Source organism: Pelophylax lessonae, assembly GCF_965119305.1.
Source record: "Pelophylax lessonae genome assembly, chromosome: 3".
In the NCBI taxonomy this organism is placed as follows: domain Eukaryota; kingdom Metazoa; phylum Chordata; class Amphibia; order Anura; family Ranidae; genus Pelophylax; species Pelophylax lessonae.
The window spans coordinates 407,886,198-407,907,810 of NC_138770.1; the positions used below are offsets into that span (position 1 = coordinate 407,886,198).

The 21,613-nt window shown below is 37.0% G+C and overlaps 1 protein-coding gene across 2 annotated transcripts; it reads left to right on the forward strand.

Annotated features, from left to right (window-relative positions):
- The first annotated feature begins 529 nt into the window (after positions 1–529).
- On the forward strand, positions 530–21,161 carry VGLL2 (vestigial like family member 2). Of its 2 annotated transcripts, none has more exons than XM_082249345.1 (4): positions 530–922; positions 8,611–8,923; positions 14,790–15,311; positions 20,249–21,161. In XM_082249345.1, exons 1-4 carry the CDS (start codon positions 842–844, stop codon positions 20,287–20,289), a joined length of 957 nt encoding a protein of 318 aa, XP_082105471.1. In that variant the 5' UTR covers positions 530–841; the 3' UTR covers positions 20,290–21,161. The 2 variants fall into 2 exon arrangements, with proteins under 2 accessions (XP_082105471.1, XP_082105470.1); XM_082249344.1 differs by lacking the exon at positions 20,249–21,161 and adding an exon at positions 20,091–20,242.
- The last annotated feature ends 452 nt before the right edge of the window (positions 21,162–21,613 follow it).

A 21,613-nucleotide genomic window follows, 5' to 3' on the forward strand; every position in this document is an offset into this window, starting at 1 on the left:
ACAAGGAAAAGAAAAGAAAAAAAAAGAAGGAAAGGAAAGGAAAGGAAAGGAAAGGAAAGGGAAAAGGAAATGCAAGAAACGAGAAACAGGAAAGGAAAGGAAAGGAAAGGAAAGGAAAGGAAATGAAAGGAAAGGAAAGGAAAGGAAAAGGAAATGCAAGAAAAGAGAAACAGAAAAGGAAAAGGAAAGAAAAAAAAAGAAAAGAAGGAAAGGAAAGATAGATAGATAGATAGATAGATAGATAGATAGATAGATAGATAGATAGATAGATAGATAGATAGATAGATAGATAGATAGATAGATAGATAGATAGATAGATAGATAGATAGACAGGAGCCATCTGATAAGCTACAACATAAAGAACTGATAAGAATGTACTCCCCCTCCTAGGTAAATGCAGTGATGACACCCTGGGACAAGCCTAATAATAATAGCATCTCCATGACACAATGACACCAGGCAGTGATTGGTTTCTTCTATGCCCACCTCTCCTGGACCCCCCTTCCCCTATCTCCCACCTTCTCCTGTCCAGTCTAGAAGGAACGTAATGACGCGTACGTGAGATTTAAATCCCCGATGTGCAGACAGGCAGCCCGTGCACTGAGTCAGTCCGATGTGGAGTTCTTAGTCCTGCTTCCCAGTGACAAGGATCGCACACAGCAGCAGTAGAGGGACAGAGCTGGCAGGTAGATCGCCGCATGCTGCTGCTCCAGCTATATACTCTAAGGGACTTTTCCATCAGGACATTGAATTTTCTTGCAGCCCTGGACCTTAATGAACAAATACAGCAAATCATCAGAGATTACTCAAAAAAGCACTAAAGAATCAACGTGGTCTCGCCATGAGCTGTTTGGATGTAATGTACCAAGTGTATGGTCCTCCTCAGCCTTACTTTACAACAGCTTATAGTCCTTACCACCAGGTGCGTTCTGCCAGGATGATGCGATCCCTATGTCTGCATGTATAGGGGTTCAGTACTAGCAACCAGATATAAATGGAATATGACATTTTATAGATATAAGTGATCACTGTATCCAGCTAACTCTTAAACTGTTTAATAATGTATGTACACTTATACTGGGGGAATATGGAAATAGCAGTGATCTTCTGAAAATGCTAGTCGCCTGGATGTCATGCTGATCCAATAGTTTGGGTATTTTTGTGAGGCACAAGCTTGAAACAAATCTGCAGATCAGTAGCTCTGACTTTCTAATGTGTATGCTTGTAGCCAGAGACAGCCAGGCAAGGAGGGTTTGTAGGATGACCATCTCAATGTTTCATTTACAGATTAGACTGGAGGTGTCATTCCCACTTTGCTGCAGACTTCATTTGCAGAGAGTGCAAAGAGCTACTAAACTCATAAAGAAGTGATGCATTGTACATCAAGTTAAATAATTAGACATCCAGTACATAATTATAACTTGTGATTAGAAGAAGGGGTTGTTTAGTGTCTAGACTAGGACCCCATACATTGCCCCCAATATATGAATGGTATACAGGCTATCCTGAGTGTGTCGGGCTGGGGATCCGCATTTCCCACACTCTGCACCTGTTCTAGTTTATTTCTCCTCTTAGTACATTCACCAGAAACCTTGCAATCCCCCATTGTTTCCTCCCTGGGCGAAACCAATCGCTCACCAGTTTCCCATCACTGGCTGCTAAGGGTGTCTAATGCACTTCCAGGCGGGACATCTCTTCAGTGTTCTATAGTATGATCACTTCTCTGCACTCTTCTGTATGAATTCTTTGCACTCTTTTTTTTTTCTATATATAGTATGCTCACCTCTCTGCATTTGTATCTATTATATACTATAGTATGATCACCTCTCTGTACTATATGCTGTAGCATGATCACTTCTAGGCACTCTTCTGTATGAATTCTTTGCACTCTTTTTTTACTGTATAGCATGCTCTCCTCTCTGCATTCCCATCTATTATATACTATAGTATGATCACCTCTCTGTACTCATCTGTATGAATTTTCTGCACTCTTCTATACTGTATAGTATAATCACTTCTCTGTACTATTCTGTACTATATACTATAGTATGATCACTTCTCTGCACTCTTCTGTACTATATACTATAGTATGATCACTTCTCTGCACTCTTCTGTGCTATATAGTATGCTCATCTATCTGCACACTTCTATAATATATAATATGCTCACCTCTCCGTACTCTTCTGTGTGATATAGCATGCTCACCTCTCTGCACTCTTCCATACTATATAGCATGCTCACCTCTCTGCACTCTTCTATACTATACAGTATGCTCACCTCTCTGCACTCTTCTATATTATATATTATACTCACCTCTCTGCACTCTTCTATACTATATATTATACTCACCTCTCTGTACTCTTCTATACTATATATTATACTCACCTCTCTGCACTCTTCTATACTATATAGTATGCTCACCTCTCTGTACTCTTCTATGCTATATATTATACTCACCTCTCTGCACTCTTCTATACTATATAGTATGCTCACCTCTCTGCACTCTTCTATACTATATAGTATGCTCACCTCTCTGCACTCTTCTATACCATATAGTATGCTCACCTCTCTGCACTCTTCTATACTATATATTATACTCACCTCTCTGCACTCTTCTATACTATATAGTATGCTCACCTCTCTGCACTCTTCTATACCATATAGTATGCTCACCTCTCTGCACTCTTCTATACTATATATTATACTCACCTCTCTGCACTCTTCTATACTATATAGTATGCTCACCTCTCTGCACTCTTCTATACTATATATTATACTCACCTCTCTGCACTCTTCTATACTATATAGTATGCTCACTTCTCTGCACTCTTCTATACTATATAGTATGCTCACCTCTCTGCACTCTTCTATACTATATATTATACTCACCTCTCTGCACTCTTCTATACTATATAGTATGCTCACCTCTCTGCACTCTACTGTACTATATACTGTGTAGTATAATCATTCCTCTGCACTCTTCTGTGCTATATAATATGCTGATCTATCTGCACATTTTTATACTATACAGTATGCTCACCTCCCTGCACTCTCCCTATACTATATAAAATGCTCACCTCTCTGCATTCTTCTGTACAATATACTGTAGTATGATCACTTCTCTGAACTCTTCTGTGTGATTTAGCATGTTCACCTCTCTTTACTCTTCTATACTATATAGTATGCTAACCTATATGTATTCTTCTGTATTATATACGGTATAGCATGATCACTTCTCTGCACTCTTCTGTGCTGTATAAATAGAAAATAATCACTTCTCTGAACTCTTCTGTGCTATATAGTATGATTTCTTCTTTGCGCTCTTCTGTGCTATATAGTATGAAGATCACCTCTCTACACTCTTCTGTTTGAATTTTCTGCACTTTTCTGTACTATATAGTATTGCCCCACTGTATAATATGATCACTTCTCTGTACTCCTCAGTATGATTTCTGTGCACTCTTCTGTACTATATAGTATGATCACTTATTATCTGCATTCTCAATCTCATGCACTATATAGTATGACCACTTATCTGCATTCTCATGTACTATATAGTATGACCACTTATCTGCATTCTCATGTACTATATAGTATGATCGCTTCTCTACACTCTTCTATATGAATTCCCGGCACTCTTCTAAATGAATTCTATATGCACTCTTCTGTACTTTAAAGAGTGATCATTTATCTGCACTCTACTATACTTTACACTACACCTTCATTGCACTCTTCTGTACTTTAACTTCTCTGCACTCTTACATTATAGGTGTACGTTTAGTAAACTGAGAAGTTTTCTCTCAGTTCAATTCTCGGCAGTTCTCAGAGAAAAAATATCTCCTCTGGCACCCAGTTTAGAAGGGTGAGAACTTCACTTCTCACAGGGTGATCAGAGGAGAAGTTTTTTCTCTGAGAACTGCCGTGATCTCTGTATAACTGGGTGGACTGCCTGTAATCTCGCGAGATTTTGTGAGATTACAGGCACTGCTAAATTTAAAAAGTGAAACTAAAGTTTAAAAGAACTCGTAATGACATGTTCTGACACATGAAAACATATATATACACACACACACACATGCACGGTATATATACATACAGTATATAAATATATATATATACACATACACACACACACACATATATATATATATATATATATATATATATATATATATATATATATATACACACATACATACAGTACATACATACATACATGCCAATCTGTATGCAATTGCACTGTATGTTGGCAGATTGCATGCAGATTGTACACCAGACCACAGGCTATCGTTTGTGGTGTGTGGGTGTGGGGACAGTGGGAAGAGTGATCAACACAGGGGTTCTGGCTTGTAGGATAGCTGGAGGAATCCTAGTAGTGTGTGGTAATTGCTAGACTGCTCCCCAACCCTTAGAGTGCATCAGATTGTATGTAAGATTTGTATCTGCCTGTGTGTGGTCAGCCAGCTGGATTGGACTGGAGTCTCCCTCTAGTGGTGACCGAAGGCAGTGCAGGCTGTGAAAGTATTGCAACCAATCTAATTACTTAAGCCCCGTACACACGTACCGATCGTCGGCCGAACGATCGGCTGTCTTTTGTCCCCGGGCTGTCATGTCCGCTGAAAAGTGCAAAAGACTGCACACGAATTTTGTCCGCCGACTGCAGAAGTGATGTCATGTGATGGTTAACTTTCCCTGTGTTTTTTCTTTTATGAGCATGCCCAGTCTTGCAAATCTGCTGTCTGTCGGCCGAATTCTGTACTGACTGGCGAACAATCGGCCGTTCTGGTGTCGGCATACAAACATTTTAATGCTTGCACGACAGATTCTGTTCGGCCGAAAGTGCGCTGTCGGCTGTCGGAAGCATCATACTAACAAGCCTACATTTGGCCGATCGGTCGTCTGCCGAATCTTTTCTGCGACAATCGGTACGTGTGTACGAGCCTTTAGTAGGAATTTTCTTTATTTCCGTTATCCCCTTATACTGCCCAGTCACGATTCATCACGTCTCGTTTAGCTAGTCGCCGTGGGCGTGGTTGAATCGTGACAGATTGGTTTCCTCCCACACTCCAAAGACATGCTGGTAGGTTAATTGGATCCTGTATAAAAAATTGGCCCTGCTGTGTATGTATGTGAGTGATGCCTCGTACACACGTACCGATCGTCGGCCGTAAATATTCGGCCGACGACCGATCGGCCGATTGTATGCTTGTTAGTATGATGCTTTCGACAGCCGACAGCGCATTTTCGGCCGAACAGAATCTGTCCTGCAGGCATTAAAATTTTTGTTGGCCAACACCAGAACGGCTGATTGTTCGCCAGTCAGTACAGAATTCGGCCGACAAACAGCAGATTAGCAAGACTGGGCATGCTCAGAAAAGAAAAAACACACGGAAAGTTATTCATCACATGACATCACTTCTGCAGTCGGCTGTTGTTGGCCGACAAAATTCATGTGCAGTCTTTTGCAGTTTTCAGCGGACAGGACAGCCCTGGACAAAAGACGGCCGATCGGTACATGTGTACGAGGCATTAGGGACCTTAGATTGTAAGCTTCTTGAGGGCAGGGACTGATGTGAATGTGCAATGTATATGTAAAGCGCTGCGTAAATTGACTGTGCTATATAAGTACCTGAAATAAAAAAAAAAAATATATATATATATACATACATACATACACACCAGTACATACAGTATATATATATATATATATATATATATGTATATATATATATATATATATATATATATATATATATATATATATATACACACACACACAGATATAGATGTGATTGTATAGTTAATGTGTTTCTAACCTGCTGTTGATGTATATTTCACTGCAGTAGGGAGAGTTTTTACTTTCACTTTTGGGCACTGGGACATTCACAGCAGAGATCTCCTATTTCTTCCTGCTATCTCCACCTCTGAGCTGGAGAAGTAGGAAGAGGAGATCTTCAAAGAGAAGCACAGTGATCAGGTGACATCATGTGTTTCTAAACTGGCCGTTTCTATTGCAGTGAATGCAAGCTGTTTGTGTACTGAGATGAGAAGAGAAGACTATGTTCTCCACTACTCTTCTCAGTATTTTAAACCTGCAATGCTCTGAGACAAGCCGTGATCATCCAGATCTCGGCTTATCTCAGTTTACTAAACGTACACCATAGTGTGATCAATGATCGGCACTCTACTGTACTTTATAGTATAATAACGTCTCTGCACTCGTCTGTACTTTATAGTATGGTGACTTCTCTGCTCTCTTCTGTACCTTATATGATGACTTCTCTGCTCTCTTCTGTACGTTATATGATAACTTCTCTGCCCTCTTCTACATTTTATAACATGAAAGTGTGACGTTAGTGTACTATAAAACCCGATTTCTTTGCACTCTACCGTTCTTTATAGTGTGACTTTGTACTTCTCTGTTTACTTTATAGTAGGTCTCTGCACTCTGAGACTATAGTACAGACAAATCACACTAGAGAAGCGCATAGAAATAATCCTATAGTACAGACAAGTCATACTAAATATTGCAGAGTAGTGCATATCAGGCTGTAAGGGACAGCCGGACACCCACTCCTCTTTAACTTTATAGCATGACTTGTCCGTGCAATATATTCTTATTTCTGTGCAAGTCTCTATACTATATAGTGTGACTTTTCTGTACTATATGGTCGTATTTCTGTGCAAGTCTCTATAGTGTGACTGTGCCATACGCTCATTTCCCAGCACTCTTCTTCACTATATGGTGTAACTTGTCTATACTACACAGTCTCATTTCTTTTCACGCTTTTATACTGGGGATATTCTGTTGTCTGATTTCTCGTCTGTACTTAATAATTAGACGTGCACTCTTTTTTACTATATTGTGTGCCATGTCCATAGTATATAATCATTTCTTTGCACTTTTCTGTACTAAATAGCAATTTCTCTGCACTCTGTACTATATAGTCATCTCTCTGCACCTGTCTGTATTTTATAGTAATTTCTTTGCACTTTTCTGTACTATATAGTCATTTATCTGCACTTTTCTATGCTATGTAGTCATTTCTTTGCACGTGTATGTACTGTATAGCCATTTCTCTGCACTTTTCTCTACTTGCCATTCCTCTGCACTTTTCTATACTTGCCATTTCTCTGCACTTTTCTATACTATATAGTAATTTCTCTGCACTTTCCATGTAGCCCTTTCTCTGCACTTGTGTGTGCTATATATTCATTTCTCTGCATATTATTATACTATGCAGCAATTTCTCTATACTTGTCTGTACTATATAGTAATTTCTCTGCACTTTTCTATACTATGCAGTAATTTTTCTGCACTTTTCTATACAATGTAGCCATTTCTATGCACTTGTCTGTATTATATAGTCATTTCTCTGCACTTTTCTATACTATATGGTCATTTCTCTGCTTTTTTCTATACTATATAGTCATTTATCTACACTTGTCTGTACTCCTCTGCCCTTGTCTGTACTATATAGTCATTTCTCCGCACGCCATTGCTGTGGGAATATTCTGTACCTTATAGTCTGATTTCTCTTCTGTTCCCTCTAGCCTGACTTGTCTGCAGATCTCTTGTAGGTTATAGCGGTCCTTCTCTCTGCACCTCTCTGTATTTTAGAGAGTACTTCGGAGAAGTTACTTTGTATCAGCTAAACTCTCTCTTTTATTAAACTTTGTATAATAAATTGGGTGTAATTTAAATTAGTAAAATAATACACGAATACAGATTACTAGGTAGACACAATAACTGATAACAAGAGAGCACAATTAAATCGATAAGACCATAGACAGACAGATCAGTAGATAGATAAATATTCGTTTGTTTTAATTTGATAATATTCATCGTTTGCTAGCTATAGGTTCACCTTAATGTGATCTTGTTTTATTATTCCTAGTTTGTCAATACTGTCTACACATTCCTTCTATTATTATGATCTAATTATTACCTGATTAGTTGGCCTTTTTTAAACTCACTTGCTGTCAAGAAGGTTTATATATTCGTTTATGGTGTGAAATAAATACTAACCAATGTTCTGCCAATTTGACAACCTATAAACGTATCAGCTGTCAAGCAGGTTTATATATTGGTTTATGATAATCTGATAATAACATTAACTCCATTAACATTAACATTTTCTACCGAGAATCTTCGTTTATTTTCATGGTAAATGATCAGTAACCCCTTTGATGAAACGTGTAGGGATTTGTTTGCATCCATTTGATATTAACCCTATGCTGCCAAGAATGTCAATGGCTTGCTCAGTATAAGGAGCTAGAGAGCCGCAGACACTAGTGCGACAAACCAGTTTTGGCATTGGGTTGGCAGAGCTGGTAAAGGACTAGGGAAATGACTATTGGATGTGAACATGTGTTGTTCCATGGGAGATTGGCAATAACAAGTGTGCCTGGCTGTCATAGCTGTCATAGCTCTCAGCACAAGAGATCTGTTGTTGCACAGAGTCATTCTACATGTGTGGCTGATGGGACAGGGACTGCCTAATCCCACTCAGTACAAACTGCACATCTCTCTGTTACTCTCCTAATCTGTACTGTTGCTTAATGAATTAAAAACTTGGCTGATGGTTGTTGTCTGTTTATATTACACAGAAACTAGCCTTTTACTCCAAGATGCAGGAAGCCCCAGAAAGTGGCAGCAACAGCAATGGTAGCAGTGGCAGCAGTGGCAGCTCCTTCTCCAGCCATACCCCAGCCAATATTAAAGAAGAGGACTGCAGCCCAGAGAAGGAGAGCCCTCCAGAAGCTGAATACATAAGCTCCAGATGTGTCCTGTTCACCTATTTCCAGGGAGATATCAGCTCAGTGGTGGATGAGCACTTCAGCAGAGCTCTTAGCCAGCCCAGCAGTTATTCTCCAAGCAGTGCTGCTGCCAAGACTGCCAGGGGTGCCAGCTCATGGAGGGGTGAGTGCATCATCACTGTGCCCAGATTATTAAAATGTCCCTATGTATTGTGCATCAACCAATTAAATGAACCTGTGTAATCATTTTATCATTTTTTGATAGCCAATCTAAAAAAAATACTGTATCCTGATAACTGTATGCAGTTAATATGTATTGATATTTCTTATTGCAAGCATTTATATAGCACTGACAATTTAAGCAGCACTTTACATGTTGTGTATTCAGATAAGTGGCTGCCCTCAAAGAGCTTACAATCTAAGGTCCCTACCTCACATGCATACATACATAATTACATACATATAGTAGAATCAACTTAGACAGTTAATTAAGCTGCCATATCACTTAACAAATTCCTTTTTTTTTTACTTGTCTATATTTGCAGACTATGCCATATTAATATTGCAGACTAATCTTTCCAGAAAAAGACAGGAGCCAATTTTGAAAAAAAATCAACAGTTACAGCAACTGTTTAATCACCTGGTAGCAGTATTATAGTTTGTCTTAACCATGTCATGTACACGAGAAGAAAAAATATCAATGCAATAAGATAGGGAAAAAATAATAATTATACTGCTGAATAGGATTTTTACCTGCATTAGCTGCACACAGTCATCAGAATTAAAACATTTAAGTTACTATTACTGGAATGGTGAATGGAGCAAAACAATTTGTGCAAAGGGTTAGCTGCTTGGTTATACATATAAATATACATATACATATACATATACATATGTAAACATTCTGAAAATTATTTGATAGTATCTAGTAATGAAAACTCCTTTTAACTGTCTATCTGTATGTTAATGTCAGAAAAAAGAGCTAGTGGGTTTAAGGAAATATGTCATCCTTACTACAAAAATAGTACCTTTTTTTGTATATTATTAGAATATATCCCCTGTTATAGTTAGTGTTTAAATATACAGCAATACATTTAAACATATAGAGAGAAGAGGACTACATATGTGAAATCATATGTTTAGGCCAATAAAAGTATTTAAGACTGTGATCATGTTTATTTTTACTATTTATCTTTGTGCTGTAAAGTTTGGAGTTTGAATAAGGTACAGCTTTATGAATATGCACCTTGCTGCATGTATTTATATTACAAATGTGCCTTGGTTATATACATATGCAATAGGCTTGTTTTACTAAAAGCATATAGGCTGTTTACTGATTACTTTCCAAGGGAAGTTGCACTTTGCAAGTGAATTTTCCCTGGAGTTTAGAGATTAAGGTGAAACTCTGCTGGCTCCCATCATCTAATCGTGAGCAAGCAAAAATGTTTTGCTTTGTTTCGTTTTTTTATTTCCCTTGCAGAAGATTGGGTATTCTTTGCAAAGTAAAATTTAACTACATTCACTAAGCTATGGGGAAAATTCCCCCTGCAAAATGCAACTTCCACAGCAAAGTGAACAGCCAATTCCCTTTAGTAAATCAACTCCAAACTATCTTAAGCTATCTTGTATACATGACAAACATGACAAACATGTTCAAGTTCAACTATTCTGTAATAATAAACCATTTTAATGCTTACAGTTTTTAATGTGCTTCTCAAAAAGAGTGAAAACATCACTTTATACTACTTAGGAAGTATATGTTTGCAGATGTTTTATATTATAATTGAAGAGACTGGTATATCAAGGACTGAGGCAGGGGCTGCAGAAGCACCTGCCTTGGGTAACATGCCACAGGGGTGAAGCTGGGGTGGATGCTACCCCTATATCCACTGTTTTTGGTTTGTAGACCATTTCTTTTCATCATATTGTAAGTCTTTTGCATTTTATTTTTTGCAGTTAATTGCATTTTAGCAGTATTATTCCTCCTATATTATAATATTTCTTAGATATCTAAATAGGTGTTTCTACTAAGAGGTCATGAGTTCCAACTGCATTTGATATATTTGAATGGAACAAATTTGGATACTGCTGAAATGAGTTTGACTGATTGACAAAACAGTTTACAGCCAGTAAGAGACATTTGTTATGTCTGTCGTGGACGAATACTTAGTACTCTGGTTTCAAACATGCAGAGAAATACAGGACACTCGTTTTTATGGCAGAGGAGACCTCAGTGGGCTTTGAAAAGCTAAGCTGTCCGCTAAGACAGATTAAATCTATGATGCTTTGCATGCTGTTTTCATGAATAATACCAGCACTGAACCTAGAGGAGAAGGAACGTATAACTGCAACAGACTATAGCCATGGTGTGCATATGATAAATTAAAATGTGAAAAAAGTAATGAAAACAGCTGCTGCTCACTTAAGAGTTCAAAAAATAATAGTTAACATATTAGTTGTTGTTATGATTATTTTTGTTGTTACACATTATGGTGGAGTAACCTATTACGCAGTTTTCTACTGAGTATATTTAAGGACCTACACTTAATTGTAGAGGTTTAACTAATGATAGCTGTTTTTTTTTTTCCACTTCTTGAATAAACACGCATAATAGCGTCTTACGACTAGGTATGCTTATATATGCTTGTGTACTGCAAGCACCTGCTGCTCTATTCTTATCACATTATCTTATCACAGAGATACAGTAGTCCACACTGACAGCCTTTTCATCAGTTAAGCTCTAGTATTGGTATGTGCTAAAGCCATGTGTATTCTATACATTTCTAGTCATTTGCCTCTGAAAAAATTGCTCAAATCATGTGTCAAAAAAAATTGCCTAGATAATGTCGCTGGACTACATTTGCAGTATAAGGTTTGTGTCTTGGCCAAAGATTTGCAGTATGGGTGGCACACAATCTAATTAAACCACTAATATGTCCTTAGACTGTGTGGGAAAATGAATATAGATTTCAAAGCACACCCTGAATAAAAGTTATACTCTTTCATCTGACAATCACATATAATCTGCATTTACGTTATTAGTTGCATGTACTAGGCAGTGTTACCTTTTAGGTTTTGATTGTGCTTTTTTTTTTTATTTTTATTACATTTGTAAAATGAATGTCCAGTTCTCCAGACGCGCAATACTAAGTAACAGCACATATCATTGTACACAAACAGTGGTAGGTTTACAAAAGGAATCATTTTAACCTTTGTTCATGTCAAGGTAGTTTATAGAATAGAATGTTGCTCTGAAATGAATTGTGGATTTAACTGGGTACAGGCTGGATTGAAAAATGACTATTTTACTAGATCAGCTTTATATGGGAATATTGAGTTGTTAATATTATATTTGTATTCCTAACAACAAAACAATTTATAATTCCCTTGGGTGAAATCAGATCATTACATGATTAGTTCTAAGTGACTGCTATGGGTTACTGCACTTATGAATTAGAATTTAAGAGTAAGCAGCTATAAACATTATAAAGCTAAATGTGATTAGAACAACACAAATGACAACTAAGTACTTTATATGTTGGGTGCCATATTCGCCTACTATAAAGGGATCCTGTCATAAACAAAAAAGCAAAAAAAAATTCATGGACTCCCAACAATCACTAATTGCATAAAATAGCATATTTTTACTGAGTCTGTCAGTGTCTATTGTGAAGTTAAACTGCAATTATGAATGCACTGTGGGCACTGTTGTGTAATGCTGTCAAGACACATAGCAGCGTCAAAAAGTCCAACTCTCTGTTCACAGGCTGCTCTCTGTTAACCTTTTGGAGATTTCAATACCAAAATGTTTGACTTTCTACTGCTGGCTGCTTGAAATTGTCATCCTGAATATAGATAGTAATAGCAATTTCTGCAGCGTGTCAAGTCTGTATTCTACAACACTAATGTTTGCTCACATGACTCTTGATACGCTTAGAGTAACAAAAGAAGCTATTCTGTAGCTTTTAAATGCAGAAACCATTCGCATCAGTCCTTGAGAGAGATGCTTCTACCCTAATTTCCACAATTATGCACACAGACATGCAGTAGAACCAGTTACTTAGTGAAAGCTAATATACTGGCATGTTTTTCAATTGTGGAAGGAAATTTAAACAACTACAGGAAACACAGGGAGCACATTTGCACATAGTAAACTAATAGGTTCCAAAGCTTTATTCAATTTTACTGCAATTTTACTGCATTTGGCAAAGGGTTTAATGAAGTGAGCAAAGTGTGTCATGTGGATATCTGTTTCAAAATACAAGAGCTCAAAGATATTACAGTATCTCACTAATTACAAGCTGTCTTTAGAGTACTTTCAAAAGTAAATCCATCTGGTTTTAGAAATATATTGCATGCAAATGTTTTAAAAAAAACATTGGTAACAATATTTGATTTTACTGGTATGGATGTATTCATTTGTATTTTCTTCACTTACTAATCTGAGACCGACATTTTCACAATGAAGGTGATTTACTAAAACAAGTGAGTGCAAAATCTGGTGCAGCTCTGCAGAGAAAGCAATCAGCTTCCAGGCTTTATTGTCAAAGTTTACTTGAACAAGTTGAAGTTAGAACCTTCTTGGCTGCCATCCGTTTTTTCACTCTCTAGTTTTTTTTTAAATCAATCCCTGTGTTTTTAAAAATGGTTTCCTGAACACATTGTGTCTTTTTTTTCCCCATGTCAAATGTTTTTTCCTTATAACATTTCAAAGAGGCACTCTAATGCCAGCTTCACTTGCAGTGGAAGTGCAGCTAAAACCTTAGATGGCCTGTTTAGAGCTAGAAAGACAAAGGAAGCTAGGAAAAGTAATCAATAAATGCTGGCACACTGAAGAGACTCATAATAAATTTCAATGTGTAAGACTGTGGTCTGAAGATCTGACTGCTGCTAGATTATTCAGAAAATGAACCTACTACACCAGCTGCCCAGTTTGAAAAAGAGTGGCCATTGCTGTGGACAGAGCATCATTAGATGTGTGCATCTAATGCATTTTTTGAATTCCTATATTGCCTTGGGTAAAATAGAAGAGAACATACATGTACTGATGTGGACTTTATAAAGTTGTTTCTTGTTTTTGAATTCAGTATCTATGAGGATAGCTGTCGGCCTAAAAAGAGGTATCAACTACAATAAACAAATTATTGGCCCAGGTGCAAGCAGGATGCTTTTCGTTGTGCTTTAACATTACAATTGTTTTGCATAAACATTTTGGCTGTCATTTACTTTATATGTACTATATATTTATCCATAACATCCACAAACCAAAAACTAAGGAAAGGATGTATTTTTTAGGCACATAATGAAGGAAACTGAGGTATTCTTGGGGTTGGGTTTAGGCAGGTTATGTAACTTTTAGTTCCTTACGTAAAGCATTTGTTTTGCATTTGCTCAAAATTAAGTTCACATTAGATTCTTCAATATTTGTGTGAATTTCGCCTAGCATTAAGAAGTTGTAAAATAGCTGTGTGTGTAAACAAAAACTATGAGGCAATCAGCTAACAGCGTCTGCCTTCTGTGCCAAGATGGGTGGGCAGAAAATTCATCAGAAAAGTCCAGGCTTGACAAGTTTCATAGTAATTTGTGAGTACAATTAATATTGTTATAGTTGCTGAAAAGTCAACATATTTAGTGCAATCGTTTAATAGTAAAAGAGGCCTCTGTACTAAAATAGATTTATAAAATCTGGAGAAAGGTGGAGGTGCTGTCTAGAGCAATCAATCATATCTGCATATCCAACCTGCACTTAAAGGCTTTATCATCTGCAATCTGGTTGCTTTGGGTAGTCATTCTAATTATATAGTTTCTATCAATTAATCCTAAAACATATATGGACTGAAAATATATCTTAAATAATACTGTAGGATTGTAGATGAAAATATTATTGTTGCTCATATCAGAACTGTTTTTTAAATGTATGTGGGGGTGCGCCTTTGTTTCGGAGAGCATTATTAGCATTATTAATATTGATGAAGGGGTTTATTTTATCTTAATGGAATTTTTATGTGTTTTTTTTTTTCTCTTAACAGAAACGACTTTTCCTATGAGTCAAAGAAGTTTTCCTCCATCCTTTTGGAACAGCAGTTACCAGCCAAATGCAGGGGCTGCTCCCTCATCACTGGGCAGCAGCTTAGGCAGTCCTCTTACTGGTCCTCACAGTGAAATTCCTTTTGGAGCAGATCCTTATTCCCCTGCTTCTCTTCATAGTCACCTACACCAAGGTCCACCTGAGCCCTGGCACCATGCCCACCACCATCACCACCATCATCACCCATACTCAATCGGGGGAGCAATAAACAGTCAGGGTTCCAGTTATCCCCGGCCTGGTATGCATGAAGTCTATAGTACGCACTTCGATCCTCGGTATAGCTCTTTACTTGTTCCTGCATCAGTCCGACCCCACAGGATCACTCCTGCAGGTTCAGCACCTCCTTCAGCACAGTGTGATTTAGGCAAGGGAGAAGCAACAACCTCTGCATGGACAACTCCTGGACCTTATCCAGGACCAGCAGGAGACATGGGACAAAGCCTTAGCCTAAATGTGGATGCAGGTAAGCAGCGTCTTAAAACCTAAACCGACCTACAACACCTGTGAGATTTTACATTTAAGGGTCAATATTTCTTTCAGGACATTTTAGACACTAAAAACACATGAATTCACTATTTTTCAAGTGCTTTTTGTTAACAAAAATATATGTTTAATATAGCACATTTATTTTTAATAAATATCATTTACTGTGCCATCCTTGCCTGCCATACATTGTATGTGTAATTGTAAGTTTATACATACATATACTCGAAGAGGCAAATGTGGCCATGATTTTTTTGGACAGTGAGCATTAATGCCCTTTTTGAATTTTCCACTGTCTCTTTTCTATGGTCAGTTTGACAGTAGGCAACCATCATTTAAACACTTGAACAGAACAACCACCACTTAATAGTGTTAAGGTTTTATAAAAGGTAAAAGGTTTCTTCAAGGTAGGGAATAATATTATTACTCATACACATTTACCTTATTTTCCAGATGGTTTGAAGAGAGGACTAGGGTGCATTTAAAATTGCTGCCACATCATCAGGTTTAGAATGGTTTTAAATTATTTTATACCAGATGATAAGTCTTGAAAACAGGTAACCCATGTGTTAAACCTTCCCCTATATTTATACTATACTTGGTAGTCCTGAAACAGATTATAGAATTTTTGTTTCTGCTACATACTAGCCACACGTATGGAAGGTTACCTACACATCAATCAAGACTTTAGTGCCCTGAGGGTGAACATTACTTAGGCAAATTTTTCATATACTGTATACTATTGCTTTATAGAAATGCTACACACAGGCCACCAGTTTCATAGTTTAGGTATCCACTTAATGACAATTATATATTGCATACTAGCCTTCAGTTTGTGGTCTTGTTATACACTGCCATCTGTTAGGAGTCCTTGCTAAACACTAGACCAGAATATGATGATTCTTTAAAATACTTTGTAGTATTTATGTAATAGTGTTATATTGGCAAATTGATTTACTAAAGGCAAACAGGTTTACCACTTTGCAAGTAACCCAAAGATTAGTAAACAGAGTGTTTCGTTTGAAAGCATGTTTGCTTGCATATGATTTGATGATGGAAGTCAACAAAGCTTTACCCTAGTCACTAAGCTCTGGGGCAGATTTCCTAGCATTCCCTTATGAAGTGAACAGCCTATACCTTTAGTATATCAACCCCTTAGTCTTTCTGTGTCAAAGACCAGGGGAGATGTCCACTAATACACTGAATACCATCCATAAAGTCTTGCTGTAGGTTAGGTAAAGCTTAGCAACATGTTAATCAACAGCTATCAAGTCCTATTACACGAAAGCCTCATACAGACTGGAAGTTTTGCTAACTCTTCTAGTTTCCTTTTCTCCTGGCAGCAGAGTTTTAGCAGAAAAAATGCTTGATGCTTGTAAACTCATGTAACGCATTTAGAAGCATCAAATGCTTGAGCATGAATTCATTTCATTGACCAGAATAATATTATATTATGGCAATTGAAATTAATTAATAATAAATAAATGTTCCTAGTGCTTAGGCGCATTTAGATGCGTTTGCACGAGCTTAGGCGCACCAAGCTTTTTTCTGACAAAACCCTGCTGCTCCTGGACGATCTGGCTCTGACCTTTTTTTTCTGCCTAAATGCCCCTACCTCTAAACTCCTTTTAAACGCCTATGTGTGCATGGACACATAGGCTAACATGCAGGGGCATTTAGAGGCAGGAAAAAATAATGAGGTGCAGCAGAAAAAATATACTGTGCAGTCAAACTAAAGGTTTGTAAGGATTCCCTAAAGTATTTTAAATATATTCATTAGGGTGCAATTCTGGCTACTAACTGTCCCTTTAATGGAGTTCAGCTAAAATTAGCAAATATAAGCTCAATTATTTCTACTGTTTGAGAAAATGTTTTGTTTAATTGTAATTACAAGCAAGCATTCCAAACAATCAATGACACTAAAAGACTTACAAAAGCGATGACACTTAACTATAGTCAGGAGATGTATCTCTGAGTGCTAGCTGACTTCTCTGTTTTCTTTCTACTGAATTGTTTTTAAGTGCTTGTGCTTCACCTTCATGTTGTTAATTCAGTGCATTCCTATCCTTCTCTCAAGTCTCTGTTGTCTTTTTAAAGATATTCTGAATTGTTATGTGAGTTAGAATTGAATTAGTTGATCAGCTCATACTGGTTACAGGGTGAAAAAATAAGCTCTTCTTTTTTTTAGATTACTACAATGTATAAGATAAGTACTGTTATGAACACAAGATGGCGGAGTTATCCATTGCTGATTTAAAAAATATTAATCTTTATGACTGAGAATTTGAGAATGATTTGCAAAATGTCTCCAATTCTTATGTTTTAATTTCTAATAATCCTATCACTATATTTTAGAAGAGAAAGTGTAAAGAAAAAAGAAACAGTAGTATGAGAAAAAAAAAATGCAAATAATGTTAGAATAATGGTGTTCATACGCCGAATAATTTAGCCCGAATAATGCACACACAAAAAGCAAATTTAAGTGATCACCACCAATGCGCACTATTTTTTCCAGATCATGGAAACTGTACTCACAGAGAAATGATTTCCATGAAGTCACAGGGGAGAAATTGTGCATAGGACACCTATATCAAATAATGATATAATAGAAATTGTAAGCAGCTAAAAATGTTTAAATCAGCTGAATCTCTATGTGTTTGTTTGTTTGCCTTCTATTAAGAGAGCTGATATCTTAAATCTACTACTTTTTAGAGGCTGACTGTTTGCATCAGACACATCAAACTGAGGGTGCAAGTATAGTAAACATAATAATAATAAATGTACAGCGTCAACAAAAAAACACAAATGCTAAAAATTTCAGTTTGATGAAAAGTCCCACAAATTTAAATGATACAACTCAAAGGTTGAAATCCAAAAAGTCCAACACCAGGAGATAAGATCAAGGTAGGTTATCTCCTGGTGTTGAACTTCTTGGATTTCAACCTTTGAGTTGTATCATTTACATCATCAAACTGAAATTTTTAGGATTTGTGTTTTTTTGTTGGCGCTGTACCTTTATTATTATTACCTTTGACATATTTGTTTATGTATGGCAGCCTACTGATGTTCATTGCACATTCTTTGCATTAGTCTGTAGTGTGACCAAGCGCGGCTGTTTTTTTTGTTTTATTAAGTATAGTAAACAAGACGAATAAAAAGAACATGACAGTGTCAAATTGGAGCTATCTGCACTGCTGACTTTTTTTGTAACAAAAAATATGCTTATACATTTAATAGGTTAAATAACTATGCCAACCTAATATCAAGGAGACAATGAACTACTTTAAGAGTGATTCACTAAAGTAGTTGTTTTCCTCTGGAGAAGCAAATCTTGCTTCTGTTCAGATGCCTTACACATGTTCACTGGATGGAGTTTAAAGAGCTTTAGTGATTCAACCTGTACATGTTTATCTAGGATGCTTTGTCAAGTAGGAGCTATTCTTAATGGGCCCCGTTAACAGCACAAAAAATGTTACGCTGTTGTCTTTATTAAAATAATTTGTTAGATGTGGAGCTTCACAGTTGTTACCTTAAGTGCCGGTTCACACTAGTACGGCTTGTCAGGCGACTTGGTCAGCCTGACAAGTCGTGCACCGTCGCGGTCCATTGTGTGGTACAGGAACGGTTCTAATAGGAGCGACACAAGTCGCTCCGACTTAGAAAAAGGGTCCTGTACTACTTTGGGGCGACCTGGAGCAACTTGCATAGACATTCTTTTTAAGAAGTCCGTGCAAGTCGCGCCGAAGTCGCGGTGCACGCGACTTCACAGGTCGCCCCCTAAGTCGGATCGCCATAGTGTGAACCGACACTTAGAGGTAAGGGCATTGATAACAAAATATAATTTCTTGAACAACTAAATTATTCAGGTTTAGTGGAACTAGAAAAAAATGTACACATGCATAGCTTTTCTAGAAGACAGCTTGATTTTGTTCCTGTTTTGCTTCATATAAAACATGGAAGTCACAATCCCAAGAGCCATTTTGTTCATTGAAACCTAATTCTAGAGCTTGCGAGTTAGAAATTATGTTATTGAGGATGACCATTATATTTTGGATCTTAAAACCCAAATTGTTGATTTCAATGTTTTATTGTTTTTCCCCTCATTTAAACACAAAATGATATTTATCTCCTCATTTAAGCTTTAATACTCTTTATTTATTTATTTTGAAATGATACATAAGGTAAGAGAGAAAAAAGGGGTGGGATGGGTCCCAATGTTTCCATCATACCATACCACAGTAAAAGACAGTGAATCATTAAACTGTGTTCTTAAATGCTATAATCCAACACAAAACATAGGGGTTGATTTACTAAGACCAGAGCATGCAAAATCTGGTGCAGCTCTGCATAGAAACCAATCAGCTCCTTTTTTTTTTTTTTTGGTCAAAGTTTAATTGATCAAACGGAATCTGATTGACTACTATGTACAGCTGCATCAGATTTTGCACTTTCCAGTTTTAGTACATCAACCACATAGTAGCTTGCACTATATGCAGGTAGTATTTAATTTAAAGGGCTATACTTTTTTAGGACAGGAATCTTTTCGCAAAACGTTTTATTTTATATGGGCTGCTTTTATTAAAAACTTTTCTAACAATTCAAACATCTTCTAAATGCCACAACATAGCTTTTTCTTATAACAGTGCTGGTGCTTGCTTGTGTTTCACCCTATCCTTAAATAGCTTGTGCCTTTATCTCACTCACCTTCTCATACGCCTCTTTCTACTTCATTCTCCTTCTCTGCCTCCTCCATTCCCAGGTTTACAGCCTCAGGATAAAAGCAAGGATCTGTACTGGTTTTAAAACTTGTTGCCCCCCCCCTGCAGATCCTCTCCACCTTGTAAAATTTGGTGGCTTTCTGAGCTGACATGGAGTTGCTTTGGTTTGGTGGTAACAGCTTGTAATCTTGGTTTTCAGCTCGACGCTACACCTTCTGCGGAGGACCTCTCCTGAGCTGATCTTCTTAAAGACTCTGAACCAAACCTTTTACACCAAGGCCCAGAAACACATGTGCCCAGCACTGAGACTGTAACAAGAGGATGGGAACAGGACTCCACTCTACAGGCCAAGTGAGAGGAGACATGTTTATTTCCTCCTTGCTCAGAGACTCATATTTTTATTTAAGATGTGTTCAACAAAATAATTGATGCCACCAAAAAATATAAATAGATATAATTATATATTAATATAAATCCAGATGTTTTCTTATGAGGAAGAAAAAGACTATTTTTGTTGTGAATATTTTTTATGCCTATGTCAAACTGTACTTTCCAAACCAAGCTGCCTGTGAACAAAGATCCAGTGTATTTGTAGTATTCACTTTCTGACTGCACAGACAAAGCACACCCAACACACATACAGACAATGGTAACAAAGGAAACAAATAAACTTTGGTGGACTAAAAGCCCATGTGTGGACATACAATACAGTCTGCTGTGAGTGGCAAGAATTTTCCAGAGCCACCTGCCCAAAGCTTATAGAAATGCAGCTGTTAGATGGACAACTGTTCAAACTCCAGAAATATGACAAGCAAGGTGGCACTTCTCAGGGTTTAGCCCAACAATTGCATCTGATTTTTTTTTTTTTTTTTTTTGTACAAGGAGAATTTTATGATGAAAGAAGAAACGCTTTAGAACACTGACAGCCTCTACATGGATGGAACAACTGCAGCAGGTGAAAGGAGATACTTTGCAGAAACACATTTCAGAGTGGACAATTGATCTCCCCAGTGTGTGTATACGTTGCTGTCATCCTGTCACTTTAATTTGAAATACTGTGAGAGATGTATTTAAGTGTAGGGATTCTGCATTAAACTATTTTAATGTCTTTAGATGCGTTTATAAGCTAACCAAATTATTTTTTTCTATTTTGTTGACCAAGGCAACTCAACCAACTTTACAGGTTAACTCATGATGAGAACAAAACACAACAACCTGAAACACATAGGTGATTTATGAAAGTGGAAGCCAAGAACACTGGAACAAATCTGAAGTTGCTGCAATTAACATTCATGTTTGAAATCAAAAATTATATTTGATTGGTTGGTGAGCAGCACCTTCTCTTTTGCTTTCTTTGCTCAAGGTTTCATAAATCATCCTGTGTAAAACATATATTCAAAGTGATTCTGTCATGTGTCACGTTATTGCGTAATGTTCTAGAATATTTTGAAGAATAATGAATCACTTTACTTTTAAAACTGTTTAATGCTAACAAAATTTGAAATTTAGCAAAATTGATGTTTTATAATAAAAATTTTGACTTTATAGTATAAATCTGCATGAA

Coding starts and splice junctions, on each gene's coding strand:
- VGLL2 (XM_082249344.1), top strand. CDS start 842: ATGAGCTGTTTGGATGTAATGTACCAAGTGTATGGTCCTCCTCAGCCT. Junction 923..8,610: donor CTTATAGTCCTTACCACCAG/GTGCGTTCTGCC, acceptor TATATTACACAG/AAACTAGCCTTTTACTCCAA. Junction 8,924..14,789: donor GGGTGCCAGCTCATGGAGGG/GTGAGTGCATCA, acceptor TTCTCTTAACAG/AAACGACTTTTCCTATGAGT.